This window comes from Lichenostomus cassidix, chromosome 3, assembly GCF_008360975.1.
Source record: "Lichenostomus cassidix isolate B80296 chromosome 3, HeHo_3.0, whole genome shotgun sequence".
Classification (NCBI taxonomy): domain Eukaryota; kingdom Metazoa; phylum Chordata; class Aves; order Passeriformes; family Meliphagidae; genus Lichenostomus; species Lichenostomus cassidix.
In genome coordinates this window covers 45738303-45757229 of record NC_139483.1, presented here as the reverse complement: position 1 = coordinate 45757229, position 18927 = coordinate 45738303, and the positions used below count along the sequence as shown (strand labels likewise).

The 18927-nt window shown below is 41.0% G+C and overlaps 1 protein-coding gene across 2 annotated transcripts in view; it reads left to right on the top strand.

Moving 5' to 3' along the window:
- The window catches only part of TAB2 (TGF-beta activated kinase 1 (MAP3K7) binding protein 2), a 59731-nt gene extending 54258 nt beyond the window's left edge, over nt 1-5473 (top strand). For both annotated transcript variants that reach the window (XM_085055586.1, XM_085055587.1), the window contains exons 5-7: nt 473-566; nt 1869-1949; nt 3427-5473. In XM_085055586.1, the coding sequence (XP_084911712.1) occupies nt 473-566; nt 1869-1949; nt 3427-3572 (321 nt within the window). In that variant the 3' untranslated portion in view covers nt 3573-5473. The remainder of the gene's footprint in view (nt 1-472; nt 567-1868; nt 1950-3426) is intronic.
- The last annotated feature ends 13454 nt before the right edge of the window (nt 5474-18927 follow it).

Below are 18927 nucleotides of genomic sequence, written 5' to 3'. Positions count from 1 at the left end.
CCACAACCTTGAAGTTCGCTAATTGCTTTGTCAAGTATCGCTTTTAAAAGCAGCCACAAAAGGTTTGACCTGGTAGTCCTTTCCAGCATTTCAGACCACAGCTTAATACACATACTGCTATCCACATCAAGTATTTCTGGTCTTAGTGCATATACCAAGCTCAGAGAAATGCATTAATGCACCTGTTTTCAGTGCTAGATGATCATCCATTGATCTGGTGGACTGGACCATTGGCTGTGCCCTGACTGCAATTTGCAGTTGCTCAGTCAGCTCTGAGGGCTGAGGAGAGAGAACTGTTCAGTCGGTTTGGAAGCTTTTTGTAAGATAATGCTTGATTTTAAGGAAAGGTGGTCGTTAAGGAGGCTTTTTTTATCGTGATTTCTGAAATAACTAAATGCTGTCTACCTGTGCATGAATGATAACTGTTAATGAACTGAGAAAATTAGTCTAACAGGGAGATTTATTTTTTCAGCTGGAAGAAATGCAGCAGTTAAGAAGTTGTAACAGACAGCTGCAGATAGACATAGATTGCCTAACCAAAGAGATTGATCTTTTTCAAGCAAGAGGTACAGTATGTCTTAGTACATCAGTGACTGTAAATGTTGATTTTTTTTTTCACTGTTCACGTGTTTCAGAAAGTCTGTGTCATAAATTATGGATATACACACTATTTGCAAAATTGTCATGTTAGTTTGAGTGAAACCACAGAAGTAACTGTCTTTAAAGCCTGTTGTTTTTGTTGGCCATATGATTTTCCTAATCCCACGGTCAATCCTATTTCATTCTTGGCTCAGCAGAGAGAAATTTGTGATGCCATTTATTTATTAAATGCTGGGGGAAAATTTGGTTATCTGAGTATCAAAGAGAGAGAATAAGATTCTTAAATGATACGGCTATATATATGTCTGCATCTCTCTTGTCTTCCACTTCTGTCTGTGTTTAGCCTCTCAAGTTAGCAAATACAAAGTGCAATTGTAACTTCCAGTGTGCTCTCTGCTTTCCTTGTCTGCCGGGACACAGCCTTTGGTCATGGGGGTGAAATTATGAGACAGCTGAGCCAGTTCAAGAGCTGCCAACAAGAAAGCCTTCTCTCTTCCTGCTTCTCTCTCTTTCCACTTACTGAGCTCTGGCTCTGTATTAGTTTTTTAGACCCTTTGCAGATCTGATCCTGTTCACAAGCCAAGCTAAAACTGTTGCATTGCTGGAAAAGCTTGCTACAGCTTATGTGAGGGAGAGGCACGGGAAGGGAGAACTGAGATAGTGAGAGGGAAGGAATTAATGCTTCCCACTTTCAGAAGCAATGAGCAGTTAGATCAGTTGGGACATGAGCTGCAAAAGTTCTTCTTCAGACAATGCAGTTCAAGAGAAGGTAGATAGATGTGCTCAATGTAATGCTGCACTAAGAAATTTGACCTTAAATAGTGAATGGTGGGTGATGGTTTTTTGCTTGTTACGGTAAATTGTATTTAGAATTTTCTCTGAGTTTTAATTCTAAGCATGCATGGTAGGTAAGATAACTCTGAGTATAGTTGCAATTTAAAAAATGCTGAGATTTTTTAAATTTTCTGCCACTCTTTAAGACTCTTTAAGTGGTCTTAAAGAGTGGCAGAAAAAGATACCTTTAGGAGTTTGGTTTGCTAGATTTTGTCTCTGACTTTACTTTGTATTGCGTATTTTGGGCAATAAGTTTCTTGAAGTGTGTTGTTGACATCACTAATATCTCACTTGGGTCTTTAATGACACCTTGATATAAAAGGTAGTAAGTACATAAGACTATTGTTAACAGAATTACTGCCAGAAAAAACTGATATGCCTCCCTACTCAAGTTTATTTTTTTTAACTGCTGCACCTTTTTTTTTTATTTTTAGGACCACATTTTAATCCCAGCGCTATTCATAATTTTTACGATAATATTGGATTTCTTGGTCCCGTGCCACCAAAACCCAAAGGTATTGTACTGATAAAATTTGGATTTGATACAAATGCCTGGTTTGTATCTAATACCAAGTTCTAATTTATGAATCTTGTTTAAGTGTTGATTATGAAATAGATTACTTCAAAAGCATACAAACCTTGCATTTTACTTGTATTGGCAGCAAGTATGCTTCTGTTTGCTCTTGTTTCCTCTCTTTTCATACATTCAGGAAAGAGAAGTATACTAAATGGGTAATGTTTAAGATGGATAATATATTGGAAGGTAGTTTATGTAGTGGAAGTATCTATCTTGCTTTAAAAATGAGCATGAGTTACATTAGTTAGAACTGAACCATGAGTAACTTGTAAGTTCTGTCAATTATGTAGTTCCTTTTACAGTAAATAAAAACTAACCTATCAAAGAAGAAAAATTAATTTTCTGTAACTAGTTGTCAACATTTCTATTAGCTTATCTTCTAGGAACTCACAAATTGAAGTGTTTCATTCAGTCTATCTTAAAAATGCAAAATTAACCCTGACTGGTTTATAAAACTCTAAAGTCCCTATTTCAATTATCTTTCTTTTCTTCTTTCCTTTATAAAAAGTATCACTGCTGTATCTTAGTTCTTCATTAACTTTCATTTTCATTTCAAACTTCAATTTAACTATCGTGTAAGCTTTGACTTAAACCACAATTACCACTGTTCACAAAAGAAAAAAAATCGTTCTTCTTGCATCTGTGATAGTGCCATTATACTTCTGAAGCTTTTGCTGTCATTTTGCAGTAATTGCTGTTGATTAGTTGCTGATGAGATGTTCTCCATATGCAATAATGGGCTAAAGGAATAATGGGCTAAAGGGTTGCCTAAACTGGCAACCCTTAACTTGAGAAGTCATTCATCTCTCTTTTCATTCTTTTCATCCCTTTTCTCTCTTCTTTTCTCTTTTAAAATAGTTCAAGGTTGTTGTTTAACACATCATGCAAAAAGATGTGTTTGTATGTTTGAAAGGATTACTCTGTAGCATGACAGAGCCAGGCATTGGTTTTTCTTTAGTACATCTGCCTGCTGAGTTGGCTTGGGAGAGAACTGCTACTTTCTAGGATCGAAAAGTTAAACATGTCAAAGGGTTACAGAGCATTTACTTCTAGTCCTAATGAATTTTAGACCACTCTGTAGACCTCAAACTTGTAAATCTTGTGCATGTTTCCGGTGCTGATTAATTCATAAATTGTATCTCCTATTTATGCAATAGCTTTGAACTGAGGGAAGGAAGGGAAGAAAGCAAAGTTAAGGGATAGGAAACATGCTTTTTATAATTTTACATTGAGCCTTTTGGCTGACTTGCAGTCAAGCTATAGTCAAGGGGGTGGTAAAAAGCTGCTTCTGTCACTCGTAATAACTGTGCTGTTCTCAGAGGAGCAAGATCTCAGTTACTGAAAAAAAAATCTCAAAATTCTTTCCATGCTGTTTTCAGTTAGTAACTGCTTATCTTATCTGTTCCATGTCACAGATCAGAGGTCCATTGTGAAAACACCAAAGACTGTTCCAGACACAGATGAAGATGAGGGAGCTCAGTGGAGTTGTACCGCCTGTACTTTTTTAAATCATCCGGCCTTAAATCGCTGTGAACAGTGTGAAATGCCCAGGCATTTCTGAGCCAACAGGCCCATGACCTTCCATAAAACCATAGCAAATGTACAAGGAATTGTCCAGTCATTGGGGGGCAAAAAGAGCATTTATGCATAGGATTTTGTAAAATGGAAGGTGTGACAAGATGGTATTTTGCTAATGTTAAATGTCAGCCCACAGAGCAAGCAATACCTCAGAGTTGTGTCACAGGCAGTTGACACTGAACGGCTGAAGGGCAATCTGCTGAGAGACTCGCCAGCTGCCTAAACCATGTACAGTATTACCAATAACACACACCATGTTCAGTGCCTGGGTGTTGCCCATCCTCTTCTCTGCCCCAATGTCACTACTGAATTTTGACAGGGGAAAAGAATGGAGTGCTAGTGTTTTTGTTTTCAGAGCTTTCAGTGAAACACTACATGCACAGAGGAGACCTTAAAAGGAACAAGGTTTAAATATCTAAACTAACTGCTGCCACATAGTGCCTTTGATAAAGGGAAGAACTTCAGAAATCAGTGGTACTCTTTGCCTTGTCTTCCCTGAAAACATCTCTGTGAAGCCAGAAATCAGTACAATCACATCTAAAGATGAAAAGGAAAAACTGCATGCGTTGTCTGTACAATACACACAGTGAAATACCCCAAAGCTTTTCCTACTGTACATAGCTCTAGAGCCTGCTTTAAGTGATTTCTTTTCTTCACCTTTATTATTTTCTTGTACTTCTGTATGTATAGTGTAATAGTCTTTTTGTTAACTTTCTTTTTTTCCCTTTAAGTGATTAAGCACGATCATGTCCCTTTTTTTAAGCTTTTATCTGAGAGAAGCAATGCCTTAAAATAAGAGCATTAATAAGAAACTATGCACAAAATAGCTTTCCTCTGCTCGTTCTGTACATTGCTCTTGTAAATGCTGATGATCTGTGAAGACCTGCAGATGCAGCGTGGTAAAAGTGCGGGAAAAGTTGGAAGAGTTATGCATATAGTTCACTCTGTACACTGAGTTTTACGGTGGGTGACACAAAGGGAGCATTTTGTCTGGTGTGAGGAAACTTTATACTAGGAAACTTTCAACCCACCAACAGATCAGCATCCGAGTTAAGCTTGCTTCATCTGCTGGGTATCTTGCAGACTCCTGAAGAGAGATTCATTGGGGAAGTACATACAGTGCCAAAATCAACAGCAGCAGCATCGTACAGCTTTGTTCAAGGACTTTAAATGCTTTCCTGTTTCGGCAGCCAGTTTCTAAACCTGACTTTGTGGTGAAGTCTCATATTTATAGAAAACAAGGATAGCAGTATTTAGGACAACTGAAGTAAAGGCTGGAAAAGAGAAATCAAACAGACTTGAACACTGAAACAACCTCAAGCATCTCTTTTATTTTGATGATCTATTTTTTTTAAGGAAAATACTCACATGATCGGGGATGTATGTAACCGAGATCAAGAAAATGGAATTCCAGTACAATATGCATGAAAGACGGCACGCAAAGAATTATGTAGCAGCAGCACTTAGTGTGAGGCTGGAGGGAGTGCTAACAATGTAGCAAGAGACAAAGTAGACTGTCACCCACTGTAAACATCCGCCAGTGGACACTTTTATTAGGAGTTTTACAAGTGATCTATGTGAATGCACAGAGGCCTTTGTTTTGAAGGCTATGCATTTTTTTTATGTGGGAAGAAAATGTCAATCCCAGGTAATTAGGCAGTAGACCCAAAGCACTTGCATTCAATGCATTTTGTTTATAAAATGAGGCCTTGTTTTTCAGCTTCATCTGCAGTTCTATGTGAAGATTGACAAATCAGTTTTTACCTGTTTATTAATAAAACCTAATTTGGATATCTTGAGTTGATGGTTTTGTGATTTAGCTGGGTAAACTGCCTTTGTAACAGATAAGTTATTTATAAAAATTAAAAAAAAATTATATTCTAATGTTTTCTTTTGTGATTTGTTTGCTTTTTCCATGCTGTGGAACAACAGAATACTCAACAGAACAATAAGCATTAAGAGAATTAAAAGTAGGCTGATTTCTTATGACCAGACCTTTTATTTAAGCCTTTGTTTTGTTGAACCTTGTCTCTCCTCCCATGCTTTACTCTGTTTAATTCCAATTCAGTGAGCATAAGGAATGTATTTCATAAAGTTGCACTGACCAAAGTTGTTTTCTGACCAAAGACCCACTCACTTATTCATACAGTAATAAGCTAGGCACAGGCCCGTCTTACTTCATGCTTCTGGGGTTTATGATTTTAAAAATATTTTTCTAAATCAAAGTGGCAACCACTGTGTGCTAGCAGTTGGCAAACTGATGTTGATAAAAGCACAGTTTAAAGATGAGCATCGTTAAACTGTACCTTGGTGCTACGTATATAAGTGCTGTGAGATGTGCAGTGTTCATAGAGATGTGTTTCCCACATGGACCCTGTCTAAGCAGATACTTGTTACGCGGAGTTGGGCTTTCCTGAGACATGCTGATGCTGTGTATAAGGTCTTCAGGAGACATCGCTAAATGGATTTAGCAAAAATTTTACTACAGATCCAGCAAAAAAAATTCTTTAATGCATGTTATTGAGCTGGAGTGCCTTAATCTGCAGTATGAGGAATAGCGTTGAACGAGGAGAGCAGCTGTATTTTTAAAGCAAACAGTAAACTCCAGTCAGCTGAGGGGTGGAAAGAGCATATTTGGAGAAATAGGTGAGATGGAATCCTGCTCATTCTATGAAATGCATAATTGATCTTTTCCCTGCATTTGAGTGTTTATTTTCTGAAAGAAAGAAAAAAACTTACATCCTTGCCCCAGCTAGCTGTGCAGAGCCATCTGTACTGCATGAGTATGTGTTGGACAGTCTTTTCAGTAACAGATCCTGGAATAGTGGGGTAAGAGAAATGATGTCTTCAGTGTCTGTTCCACAGACTTTCACTTTCTCAAGGGTTTAATGTTCTTTGTCTACCTCAGGTCATGTATATCATCAGCCCTTGCTTCACCTGATACCAGAATAGTGGCCTGTCAATGTAGTATGTCTTTAAGAGTTTCAGTTTGAAGGATGAACAAGAACTAGATTTCACTGCTGAATTTTTTTTCTCATAGAACATAAAAAAAGAAACATTTGCACCAAGGTTTAACTTTGTATTGTGAGCATCAGTACTTTATCATGGATGCTGATTTATGGCTTTTTACTTTTCTGTACTCTCTTTGTCAGGGATCTCTGTAACTGTAATAAAAAAGTACTTGTGGGCAGGAAGGGAGTACCCTTCTTGGCTTTCAGAGATGCTTCTGTTTATTTTTTGTAAATGCTCAAGATTATCACTTTGTCAAGTTTTGGAATTGGCATAACTTTAAAAATCTGCCAACAAAACTGAGACAAAGGTGGTACTGGGCTGCTGTGTGACAATCAGCTCTGTGGAACTGACTTCAGCTCACCGTGCTGCTTTCTAGATATATTAGAAAAACGTTTGTCTTGTGCAGTCTCCAATGTGTAGAGCTATTTTGTTGTCCAGTAGTGTGGTTAGATATGGCAACCATGAAATTCAGATTAATTGTGAAATTCAGTATCTTCAGTCTCAAGCTAATGATAGATTTGATTTAAAACTGTATGGTCAGTATTTGTGGCTGGCTGTGTTTTTGCTTTATTTATGTGAATTTAATCAGTTTTGTGATGTTGAAACATCTACCTTAAGCATGTTTTATAGATGGCCAGGGAGAAAAGTATCCTTATCAACACTATGTTTCTTCAATCACATTCCTCTAACTTGAATGTACATTGGAGTCTGGACACAAATTAAAGACTTGATTAAAGATGTAGAACAAATATTTGAAAAAAGAAAAAAAGCCATCTATCAAACTTTACTGAGTATTTACTGTTTTCAGTACTACTTTGGTATTCTAAAATGGGGGTATTGCTACAAAGCAGTGGCAGAAACTTTTCAGTACACTTAAGAGAATATATAGTGCAGCTTGTGAATGCACAGCGGCTATTACTAATATTTAATTCCAACCTTAGCAAAAAAATGCTTTGATAGTTTGTTTATCACATATTTGTTAAAAATGGCCTTATAAGTTGAACAGAAAATACAAGCCAACTTTAAACTTTTGATTACTTTCATTGGCACAGAGTGGAATATTTACAGTGCATTCATTTTTCAAGCCTGACTGCTTGAATAGCTCTTTTATTGCTAATTTTGAGGAACAGTCTTTGATTTTATGTTGTCCAAAATGCCTTGTGAGGTTCATATTTTATGTAAACTTTACTTTGTGTAAACAATACTTTAAAAGTACTGTGAGAGAACAGGAGGAGTTAATAAGAAATGTTTGAAGGCTTCAGGCTCTGTAATAAGCTTAAATGCTGTAGGAACAATTGGGAGTGATGGCGAACATTGGAAATTATGTGATCAGACTCTTTTCACTTTTTTATACAATTCTCTTGTTTTAATTTGGTTTTTTCTTTGAGCAGTTCTGTGTGGATGGCATTTACAGTAGAACTCAAACAATGCCACTTTCAGAGGCAGCAATGGTGGAACCCACAGAAATTCTTGCTTCAGTCAAGACTTCAGACATGTCAATTCCCAGCATTGGGAATTGAAAGCATATAATTATGCTTTCATCACAAATGCAAATACGTTTAATATTTAACCAAAACATAACAATCTTCAGCCAGTGCAGTGCTGCTGCAGGCATGAATTTAGCTGATTATTTTTCCCAGTGTCCCATTGTCTTCATTGATTTAATTTGCAGATACTGATGTGTATTTACAGAGGATTTTGACCCAAAATGATTGATTCATCTACATGGGTTCAAACTGCCTATTGTTTGCAAGTTCATTTAAAATAATATAACACTATTATATTGATTTAAAATAATATAACACTATTGTATTGCATGTGAGTGCAGATTTTAAAGGAGAAAAGTATCATCTCAATTCAGATACTAAAGCAATTTGAAATGACTGTATAAACCAGTTCCACTTTTGAAGGGGGTGCATTGTGTTATGGCTTTGAATTCTGTGGCTGCTTTTTTTCATACTATTTACAGGAACACGGTGCCAATACAATTTTGATGTAGTTGATGTGACAAATGTAGTAGATGCTGCATATTAAGCATTCTAATGTGCTTTTGTCTTAGTACATATCTGCAGATCTTATCAGCCTGTGACTGATAAGCTTTGCCTAAATTTAGGTTCCTTTTGCAAGTGACTGAAGACCCAAGGCCAAGGAGTGTTGTGTTGTAGACCTCAAGGAAACGGAGTAAGGACTGTTCTGCCCTTTGTTCTCCATATACAGAAGCAGGTGGTGTTGCTTTCCTTGCACCCTGCTGTAACATGCAACCCAAAATGTGGCAAACAGAAGGCCTCAAAGCTGGACAGGGGGTATTGGAGTCAGGAACTTGGGATGACACATGAGAGAAATGTGGATGTCACCACTGTGCATCTGCTCACACGACAGCCACATCTCTGTTGTGTGCTAAGGTCTCGCACCTGCCATGTTTCACTGTATGCCAAGGAAAAGTTCACACAGTTTTCCTGAGGGAAGGACAGTGGGAAGCAAGTCCTGGAGTGCCTTGTCTGGTTGGTACACAGCTGTGTACCACAACAGAGAAGAGGTGCCTGTGTGTAAAAGGAGTTGCTTGGCTTGCATGGTTTTGGAGGTTGGACACTGGTTCCTTGAAGGAGACACTTTTTGTACTCTAAAAAGAATGGCCCTTGCATCATTAATTCTGATTAGCTTTGTACCATTGTACTAATACAATAAACCCTTAAAAGTGGTGTTTTCTAATTCAGGTAGTAAATCTAGAAGTGAGTTCAAAACTGGCTAACAAACATTGATAGCTCTTCTGAGGTGACAGGAAACGTGTTTCAGATGAGAGAATGAATGTGTGTTTGTAATGAAAACTTGATTACAAAAGTTATTGTCCAAAAACATTAAATAAAGAATTTGTTTTATAGCAGTTTTATGTTGATCTAAATTATAAGCAAAGCAACATTTGCAGGTACATAATGTCTCTTACCAGCTGATACAAAAAAAAAATTTCATTTACAATCTACTTATTCATGGTAGCAGCTCTGTACTTTGCAGTTAGCTGTAAATGGTAAGTTGGGGCCCTTTTATGTTTGTTACTTTGGCTTTTAAATTTATTTTTAATATCTTATATTTTCTGGGTTTATCCTGTATAGAACAAAACTGGATGGATGGATTTTTTTTACAGAATCTTTTTGCAGGTTTGCTCTTGTTTGCAGTTACTTGGTGTCTTATTGTATTGTCATGGAGACCTACCGTCCCCCCCATCTGGGGAGCTGCTGTTAGGAAGAAGGACATATTTGGGTGCATTGTTCCCCATCCTACGACTCTTGGGCTGGTGCTGACTGTGAGCCTGTGGACAGTAGTGAAGTGTGAAATACCACTTAAAAGGCATTTGGCCAAAAGTACCCGAGAGTCATTGAATGGCTTGGGTTGAAAGGGACCTTAAAGGTCATCTGCAGGTCATCTGCCATGGGCAGGGACACCTTCCACCAGACAGGGTGCTCAAAGCCCCATGCAACCTGGCCTTGGTTTGTCCATCTCAGCAATATTACTGAGTCACCAGCTCAGTTTCTAAAGGATGGTCTGTTCTTGTGCCATGACAGTGTGCAGAATGTGACACCAGTATTTTGCTATTCCCTGAGCCTTCATCTGCCTTTGTCTTTTCAGTTTTCCTTTTCTCTGTCTCTAATTACAACCACTCAAACCAAGTTTCCTATGTTTGTTGCTGCTCCTTGGTAGCCACAGTGAAAATTTGGATTAAAGTTGGGATATATCTTTTGTTTTCTTTCATAAGCATTTATCTTCCCTTTGTGTTTTGGGGCCAGATATAACATTTAAATATAACCTGAGGAACTACTGTGTTCTGACAGAAACACCTGACACAATTACGAAAAGATTGTCATGAGGTGTCTTTCCTGCCAGCAAGAATCACTTTTTGGTGGCCAATGTCTATAGTTTATATTTGCTGTCATAGAGAGGATGTTGGTTGCTGTCATTGGACACCTACGTTGAAACTGGATGGCTTGTGATTTGATGCCATGTCACAGACTTGTTTGGTGGTTTGGAGAAAGTTGTGCAGGTCCTTGTCTGTCCACAGCAGCAGTCTGACCTCTTGCAGCGTTTCTTGTACAATTCCCTTGCAATGAAGAAAGCATTTGGACTTGCATACATCTTTTCATGTCTACTGTCCATGTTCCTCAATGTTAAGGTTTTGAAGAAGTGGGGCTGTTCAGTAGAAAATCTTACTGTGGTGCTGCAACTAAGCTGCTGCTGGGCTTAAGAGGGAGGAAAAAAAAAGGGCAGTGTGATGCTTGGCTTTGGAAATCCTTCATAATCCTTGGCACAGCAGCCCTGTACATGAGAAAGAAAATGTCTCACTAGTGTTTTTTGAGCTGAAGGACATGACAAAAGCTTTCCCTCTTTAATAATGATTAGTAGTGCAGGGTTTTTTTGGTTTTTTTTCTGCTGAGCTTGATACTTTTAAACTAAGTGGCTAAGACTTTTTGAAGCCCTAAGGAAATGAAGTTCTGTGCTGCCTGGCCACTGTTCTGCCCCCATGAGCTTCACTTCTGACTCTGGGACTCTGAACTAAATGAATCAGAGCAGCCAGCTAGCATGGCCTGGGACTGAATTTCCTCTTGTTAATGGACCCTACAGCTGCCCTGATGGATCTCATCAGGGAGTGCTTTTCTGCCAGCCCCACAGCCATGGCTGCCAAGCTCCACACTCCAAATGTGGAGTATGCTTGGAAGAGACAGGCTTCACCATTTTTCATGGCAACAGTGATGTGTCCCATTTCTCAGTGCTTCTTGAAAAAACAGAGTTGAGTGATGGAGAGAGACTTTGCTATTGACACGATTTACTGTTTGCACCCAAAGCAGTCATCAGGCATAGCTGTGCCATGTGATGCCATGCTCGAAGACTTGCCTTCTGACTTTGAGAGCCCAGCTGTGTTCAAAGTGGACATAAGGTAAGTAGCATGCAAAGGTATATCTTACGTAGTTGCATGGAAAAGTGTGTCATCCGTCTCCTGATCTATTGCTTCACGTTGGTTTTCATTCTCTTTCATTTAATTTCCTGTCTTTTCATCCTTTTCTTTTCCTGGACCAATCTCTGTGTCCTGGTGGCAGGGTTGAGCCTATTGATATTTGATCGCACACAGCGCTCAAGTTCAAGGCTTGTGCCAGCATCTAGATCTCACTTAAACATCAGTCTGTCACCCCATGGCAACCATGCTTTTCTCTCAGTTTTCAAAATACCTCTTTAAGTTATAGGACTAAAAGAGCCCACAAGGCAGTGGGCTGCCATGTGATCTCAGCTCAGTATCTTTTCATTTCACATGTGAAATTCATCTCGTGAGACTGAGACAAAGTGCATTAGTAATGCTTCAGAGCAGGGATTGCATCACCCCCAGCTTGAGGTGTCCTTGTTACTGGTTTACGGGGCTACAGTCCATGATGCTCCCATTCTCTGTGGAGCTGTTAATGAGCTATGAATCCTGTGTTCTGGCACCGGAATGGCACACCCCTAGGGCTGACAGGGAATGGCTGATCTTGGCATTGCCCATCGTTTGGTCACAGCTGCTGTTTTCTCACTAGAGCAGAAGGGTTTTCACTTCTGCGGCCGAAAGGAAGGTGTTGGCAAGTGGTGATTAATATTTTTTTTCTGAATTTAGGTTTTATGACTCCAGATGAGTCTCAGGAAGGTAACACAGCTCATTTCACATCACAATTGGCTTCTGCTGTTACTGCCATGACCTAATTGTTTTTATTTTCGTTTTAGGAGTAAAAGCGTTTAAACCCAACCTTATAAAGACAAGTGAATAAAACATGCCAGTAAAAAGCTGTGGATGAGGCCTTGAGATAGGTGACATAAACTGGATTGCTCAGAGGCTTGTTTTGTCAGTCATTATTCATCTGTTAAGCAACTCCTGTGTGTTCCTCTAAAGCATCAGCCGTCACTCATGTTTGACAGGGCCTGCCTTCTGCAGTACTTCCCCCCTGCCCCAAGGCCTCATGTTGTGTGTTTAGCTACAAAAGCTGCTCCGTACCTGCAGGTTCTGTTGGCTGCCTCTGGTTGGTTTTCCTGTGGTGGTTTGGGAGGGTGCCTGCCAGCTGTCGGGACACAGGCACAGTTAGCTCTCTCTCCATGTCCTCGAGTAGTAACATGAGCCAGCACGCTTGCTGACCTTTTCCAGATGTTTTTCACAAGCCTCCAGTATCTGGGTCAATGGAGTTTGCTTTCCCTGCCCTTTTAGCCTTTTCCAGTCAGGAGGAGATAAGCCTGCTGCAGTGCTGTGAGGGGTTATACAACTTTATGGCCGTGGGTAGCTCCCAAACCAAGTGTTTCCTCATTCTCTCTTGGCTTCCCTGCCAGCATGTTTGATGGTGCAGGGCTTGATGTAATGCACACGAGCTGCTGAGTCACTCCTGAGCTGGCAAGGTTTTATTGTACTCTTAACCCAATGTAGAGCGTTTGGTCCTTAGGCAGGCAGGAGCAAAGCTGATGCTTCCTGCTTTATTCAGAATCATTCCAAGACCAGCCTGGGAGAGCCTTTGCTCTCAGGGGAGGTTACCCTGCACCTCAGAGCAGAGCAGTGTTTCCAGGCTGGGCTATGGCAGCATCCCGAGGATGCTCCAGCAAAAACCTCTGTGTTTATAATCCTAAATATGCTGAGTTGGAAGGTGCACAACAGAATCATCGAGTGCAACTCCTAGCTGGGCACAGGACACACCTCATGCCTGAGAGTGTTGCTCAAATGCTCCTTGAACTCTGTCAGGCTGATGCTGTGACCGTTTCCCTGAGGAGTCTTTTCCAGTGCCCAAAAACCCTCTGGGTGAAGAACCTTTTCCTGATATCCAACCTAAGCCTCCCCTGACTCAGCTTCATGTTGTTCCCATGGGTCCTGCCAGTGCTGTCAAGAGTGAAGAGATCAGTGCTGGCTCCTCCTCTTCCCCTCATAAGGATGTTGAAGAACTCATTGGAGTTCTCCTCTCAGTCTCCTCCAGGCTGAACAAACCAAGTGACCTCAGCTGCTTCTCATTTGGCTTTCCCTCAGACCCTTCATCCTCACAGCCCTTCTTTGGATGCTTTCTAATAGCCTAATGTCTTATATTGTGGTGACCAAGACTGCCCCCAGGACTTGAGGTGAGTCTGCATCTTGTGAGTCCTTTTGGATCTCCGCTCAATGTCAGTAAAATGTAACATAATGTTTATACATCATTGTAGTAAAAATATATTATGAAAATAGGTTATATATATTTTTATAAATAAGATATATACACTTTAGATGTTGTAAAGTTGTCTGTGTCCCCTAGAAAATTTGCTTCAGATGTTGTTCAAGAAGGATGGGCATGTCTTCTGTTTTTCACAGATTCTTTTACATGTGGTGGAATTTAGAAAGCATGGGTAACTTCTGTAATATCAGTGCTAATGGCTATGATGTAAATCTGCCTTGACGTGGGATGAACTGGATTCACCAAAACTTTAAAAAAACTGTATTGAGCCCTGAAAACTAAGAGCTGGGCACCACAAATGTAGCATTTAAAGCAGGCCTGAATAAATGAAATCGAGTATGGCACAGCGCTGGCAATCATCTGCTGGCTTGTGGACAAGTACAGGCTCCATCAGGAGGCTCAGGAAATCCTGTCTTCCAGCCAGTTTTGCTGCTCTGCTGGTGATGTGATAGCTGCACCCACAGGGTTATTTGTGCCTCTGGCAAGCAGTTTAGAAACAAAGCTGCAGGCAGGTTTCAGATAGCTGTGGGCTCAAGCCTCTAAGTGCTGAGTTGCACATCCAGCCTCTGCCTGGCAATGGGGAATTTTATTTTCAGTTCTGTGGAGATGTGGGTGCACAACCCAGCTACCTGGCTTTGGGCAAGTTGTGGTGACCCTGCTCCCTGAAAATGCAAGGAAAGAAGGTGTAAAAGGAATGCAATTGGAAACTTGTGCTGGTTTGGTTTGGAGGAAAGCTTTTCCCCCCCACTTAATTCTGCCTTACAGTTGCATGCTGGGAATATTTGTTGTATATCTGCCTAACTGTTGATTGACACATACAAGATAATCAACTTAATTAGTTAAAATCCCCTGTGCTCTGATTGACTGCTAATGTCCAAAGTACACCTGGAAAGACATGGGAGATAACATTTGTAAGGCAATGCTATCTGGGCTTGCAGAGTGTTTTTCCAATTAATTTCTGCCTAAGGATTGGCTGTGATACTTATCCACTGGCAAACCTAGTTTCAGATTTCAGCTTTAAAATATAATTGGCAGCTCAGCAAATTCATAAAATTGATCCCCATTCACACTTATTTTTGGCTTGCGTTAAGAATGTGCCAACCTGGAACTCTAAACTTAACCCCGAGTGACTTTCCCAGGGCTGCTGCCCTGAAAGGAAAGCCTGGCAGCAGCGCCTGGGTCTGAGCCAAGATAAATGCTGAGCCGCCGATGGCAGGGCAGCCGCAGCTTGAACTGCAGGTGAGGGGGGAATAAATGCATGGAATAAAGGGTGGATTCTGTAACATGCCCCCTCTCCGAAACCTGTTATTCCGCGTTTGGCTCTCACTGCTCCACAGGCTGACACTGCTGCGGCTCCTAAGTCCGTCTGAGCTGCCGTGTGCTTAGCCAGGAGCCGCAGGCTGAAGTCCAGCTGTGAGGAAATGGTTAACAGCGCCTCGCCTTCCACATGGCAGAAAGCAACAGAATTGCTTCAACCAGAATTGCTTCAAGCCTCACCCGCAGGTATTTGGTTTCTTTCAGCCTCCGGCAGCCTCTGAGGCCAGAAGGGCGTGCAGAGGAGTCTCGGTGCTGAGGCTCCGCTCGCTGCAGTGTCCTGGCGGCTCTGCTGCTCCCAAGCGCAGCTCCTGCCCGCAGCACGGACCCGAGCGGACAGGACCGCCTGCTCAGTCTGCCGTGCAGCTGCAAATCCTCATTCCACTGCTACCACATCGACACCTTGCGGTGGACTTGGCCAGCGCGGGTTTTTGGAAATGTGCTACTGGTGTATGTCTTAGGGATCTCAATTGCTGGACATGTCCTAGAGGTTTCTGTTTGGCTGTGGACAAATTCAAACATTAGAATATCAAAGAGCAAAGCGCAGAGGCTTCGCTAAACCAGTGCCTCCCAAATACCATCCCCAGTTGCTTCTCAATATCATAGAGGATGAACAGAAATAACCACTGGAGAGTATTTTTTCTACCTTTCTACTGATGTAGAACTTGGATTCTTTGCCCCTTTTTTCCATAATATTTGACTTCAGCTTAAACCGATATTCACTTTTTTCACCTTCTGCAAGTCTTAAATATGACCTAAGGAAGATGCTCTAAAGATTTAAAGATCTTCCATCTGCTTCTTTAAGTGTAGCCAGGGCTCCAAATCCACCACATGTCATACATTACGTTATGAACAAAAGGATAGGCAGATGCTGAAGTTCTCTGAGAATGTTTCCCTGCTGGAAATAACATTTTTACAAGCTTCTGTATTCACTTCAGCCTCTTCCTAACAGGACCTCCTGTGGGGAGAACTCAGTATTTCTCATTCTGATGATGGTTTTGAGTAACACTTATAATTGTCTGCCAATGGCTGTGTATATTTTGGCAATAACAAATCATAGTCAAGTTTGCTTCCCTGCTAAAAATTTCCTTAGCACCACTTTTGGAGCGGTGGGGGGATGGACTGCAACCTTTGCCAGGGTATCATGGTACTTCTTATGATTTTGGTTTCCCTGTAGCTGGAGAATGTAGGTTTTTTTATGAAGTGCATTTTGCCATTTCAAGCAGTAAAAGGCATCACATTTCTCTGTGCTTCTCCTGCTGCCCCCCTTGTCAAGCTTTGGTTGTTCTTCAGTCCTCTTAGGCAGTTCTGATCTCTGCATGGCTCTCCTCCTGACAATGCCAGGAGAACTTTAATTCCTGGAGTAAAATGAAGTCTAATCTGGAAACCAAATCACCAAATGGTGACGTTATCTTTGTCTTGACTTTGTGTTCAGTGTTGTAGCTCATTTGGTTACTACAGCTGATGCTGCTTCTTATTTAGCAGTTTTCTCGGTTGTTTGGAGTCTCTGCAGATATCAAATTACAGATTCTAAATTCAGCTAGCTGAGAGCCACAGGATAGCTGGACCTGCTTTGCTCAGTGTTGCAAGTGTGCAGATGGGTGGCAGCCACCTTTTTCAGTCTTACTTTGCACAGCAGTTCCTTTCCAAGGTTCATCCTACCATATGTGACATTCAGTACTTGCCTCTTCAAGCTGTACTATTCATTAATTGTATTTAACTTTTTTTTTGTTCTTTTCTTGAGAAGATCTACTTCTGTTTTTCCAGTTTGACATTTTTTATGCCATCCACATTTTGCTGCCTGCTCCTAGTTTATGATTTTCTTCTGCCATTAAGTGTCCTGATGCCCATTTGTCTTCTGTGTGGTCAGTAGTGTTAGTAATTCCCTTCAATGCCCAAACTAGGGAATGGTAGGTGAGGGATGAACGTGGCTTTTGCAGTAGGATTTGAGGCAGTTGAGAGCATATGGCAGCTGAGTTTCTGTGAGCAACCCCTTTGAGAAAGAGAAGAGAAAGCTGCATGAAATCAGCACAAGCACCAGTGAATGTAGCTTTGCCTCTGTTTCCTTTCCCAAGCAGCTTTTGCTGTAAGGTGCAATGGGAAAACAGCCTGAGCTTATTGCATCTCTGCCAGGCCAGAACTATCTATGTCATGGTTTTGATAGCAGCAACAAAACCCAGATCAAGCAATATTTAAAAAAAAAAAAAAAACCAAAAAAACCGCCCAAACAAAGACAACCAAAAAAAAAAAAGGAATAAAGAAAAGAAACCTCTAAATAGCCCTTCAGCCTGGAGGGTGGGGGGAAGGGAGAGATAAAAGGCTATCTGGGCTTGAGCAGGAGGAGTATGTGGGACAGCAAGGAAAGAGGCCAGCAAGAAGGGAGGGAGCAGGGAAGTGAAGGGAGCACAAAAGAAAAATTTGGGAGGGCAGTGTCTGGGGCATGGGGTTTTGTGGAGGTGAAGGGTTGGCATGGCAAGGTGTTTTGTAACTTGTGCCCCACTCTAGAAACAGTACAGTGGAAATCCTGAGCCCAGCAAGACTAGAAGAAAGGAAAGATGAGGAAGCAGTGACTCAGGGAAAGAGAAGGGGCTGGCAGTGTGGTTATGGTGAACAATCCTGATGCCACCATTCACCGGCAGATGCACATCATCCAATTTCCTGACTGCTTTCCAAGCCCTGCCCTCCCTGCATGCGTTGTCCTGTCTCTCTGGCTCACTGCCTGGCATGTGCTGTCCCTAAAAACCACTGCTCTGCTCCACTTGCAGGTCTTTGTGGATTGCATTTGCCAAGTCAGCACATCAGCACATCTCACTAAGAGTTCCTCTGAGCCTGCTGCAAGACTTCAAGGACAAGGTATGTGGCTAAAGTACTATAAAAAAATCCCTTTGCTATCAATTGCAAGTTGTAGCACTTCCTTAGTAACGCTAATGGTGCTGTAATATTAAACTCTTCTAAACAGTCCAAAGCATCCCAGTCCCACCAGTGCATGGGAGTTAGATCCTACAGCAATCTTGTGTGTACATGAGTGAGTGCAGAAGTGTCACTCTTGGTGAAGTACAGGCCTTGTTCTTCCCCAGTAGTCCAACATGTTTAAGGAGAAATCATATTCTATTTAGTTTTTGTGATTAGTTCAAATGTTTGCTTGTAAATCATGCCAGCTCTTATGGGAACTGAGTTAAAATATTTTCAAAACTTCTCAGAATAATTGACAAATACAAGTGTTTGGTACCCAGCAAGATTATCTGCTTTATGCACTGTTTTATGGCATTGATTCTTATGGTACCTCAGCTCAACACATTAGTAGGCTTGTCATCTGTGCTTGCAAAGGAGGGATTTCTGTATTTAAGAAGAGGTGGAGGGAGATACTCTGAGCTGCCCAAGACTGCTTGGGGTGCAGAGAACCACCCTCTTTCCCCTGTGTTATGCTGAGGAACTGTTGCAGGAGTGACACAAGATTTTTCAAGTAAATTTTTGTGTATAGTTTCCCTAGCTCCTAGCAAGGGAGGGTGTCTGTGGCTTCCTGACTTTTTGGGAAGGAGTGAGTGTAGAGAAAGGAAGAGGATTCTCTTTTCTGACTTCTTTTTTCTTTTTCAATCTTAAAATGAACTTGGAAACTCTGTAAATCTCCCTTGGGAAGGCAGCCCATCTCCTGGAATATTAATCCCAGTGCTTCCAGCTTCTTCTAAAAGAGTCTTGACAACCAAAAAGCAAAGAACATCAAGGGCTTTCTGAGCCTGTTAAGATTTATGGGTTCATTTTCAACTTGGCAGAGAGAGCTGGCCTCAAATCATCTCAGCAGAGATCCCAAATAGCAACAGCCTC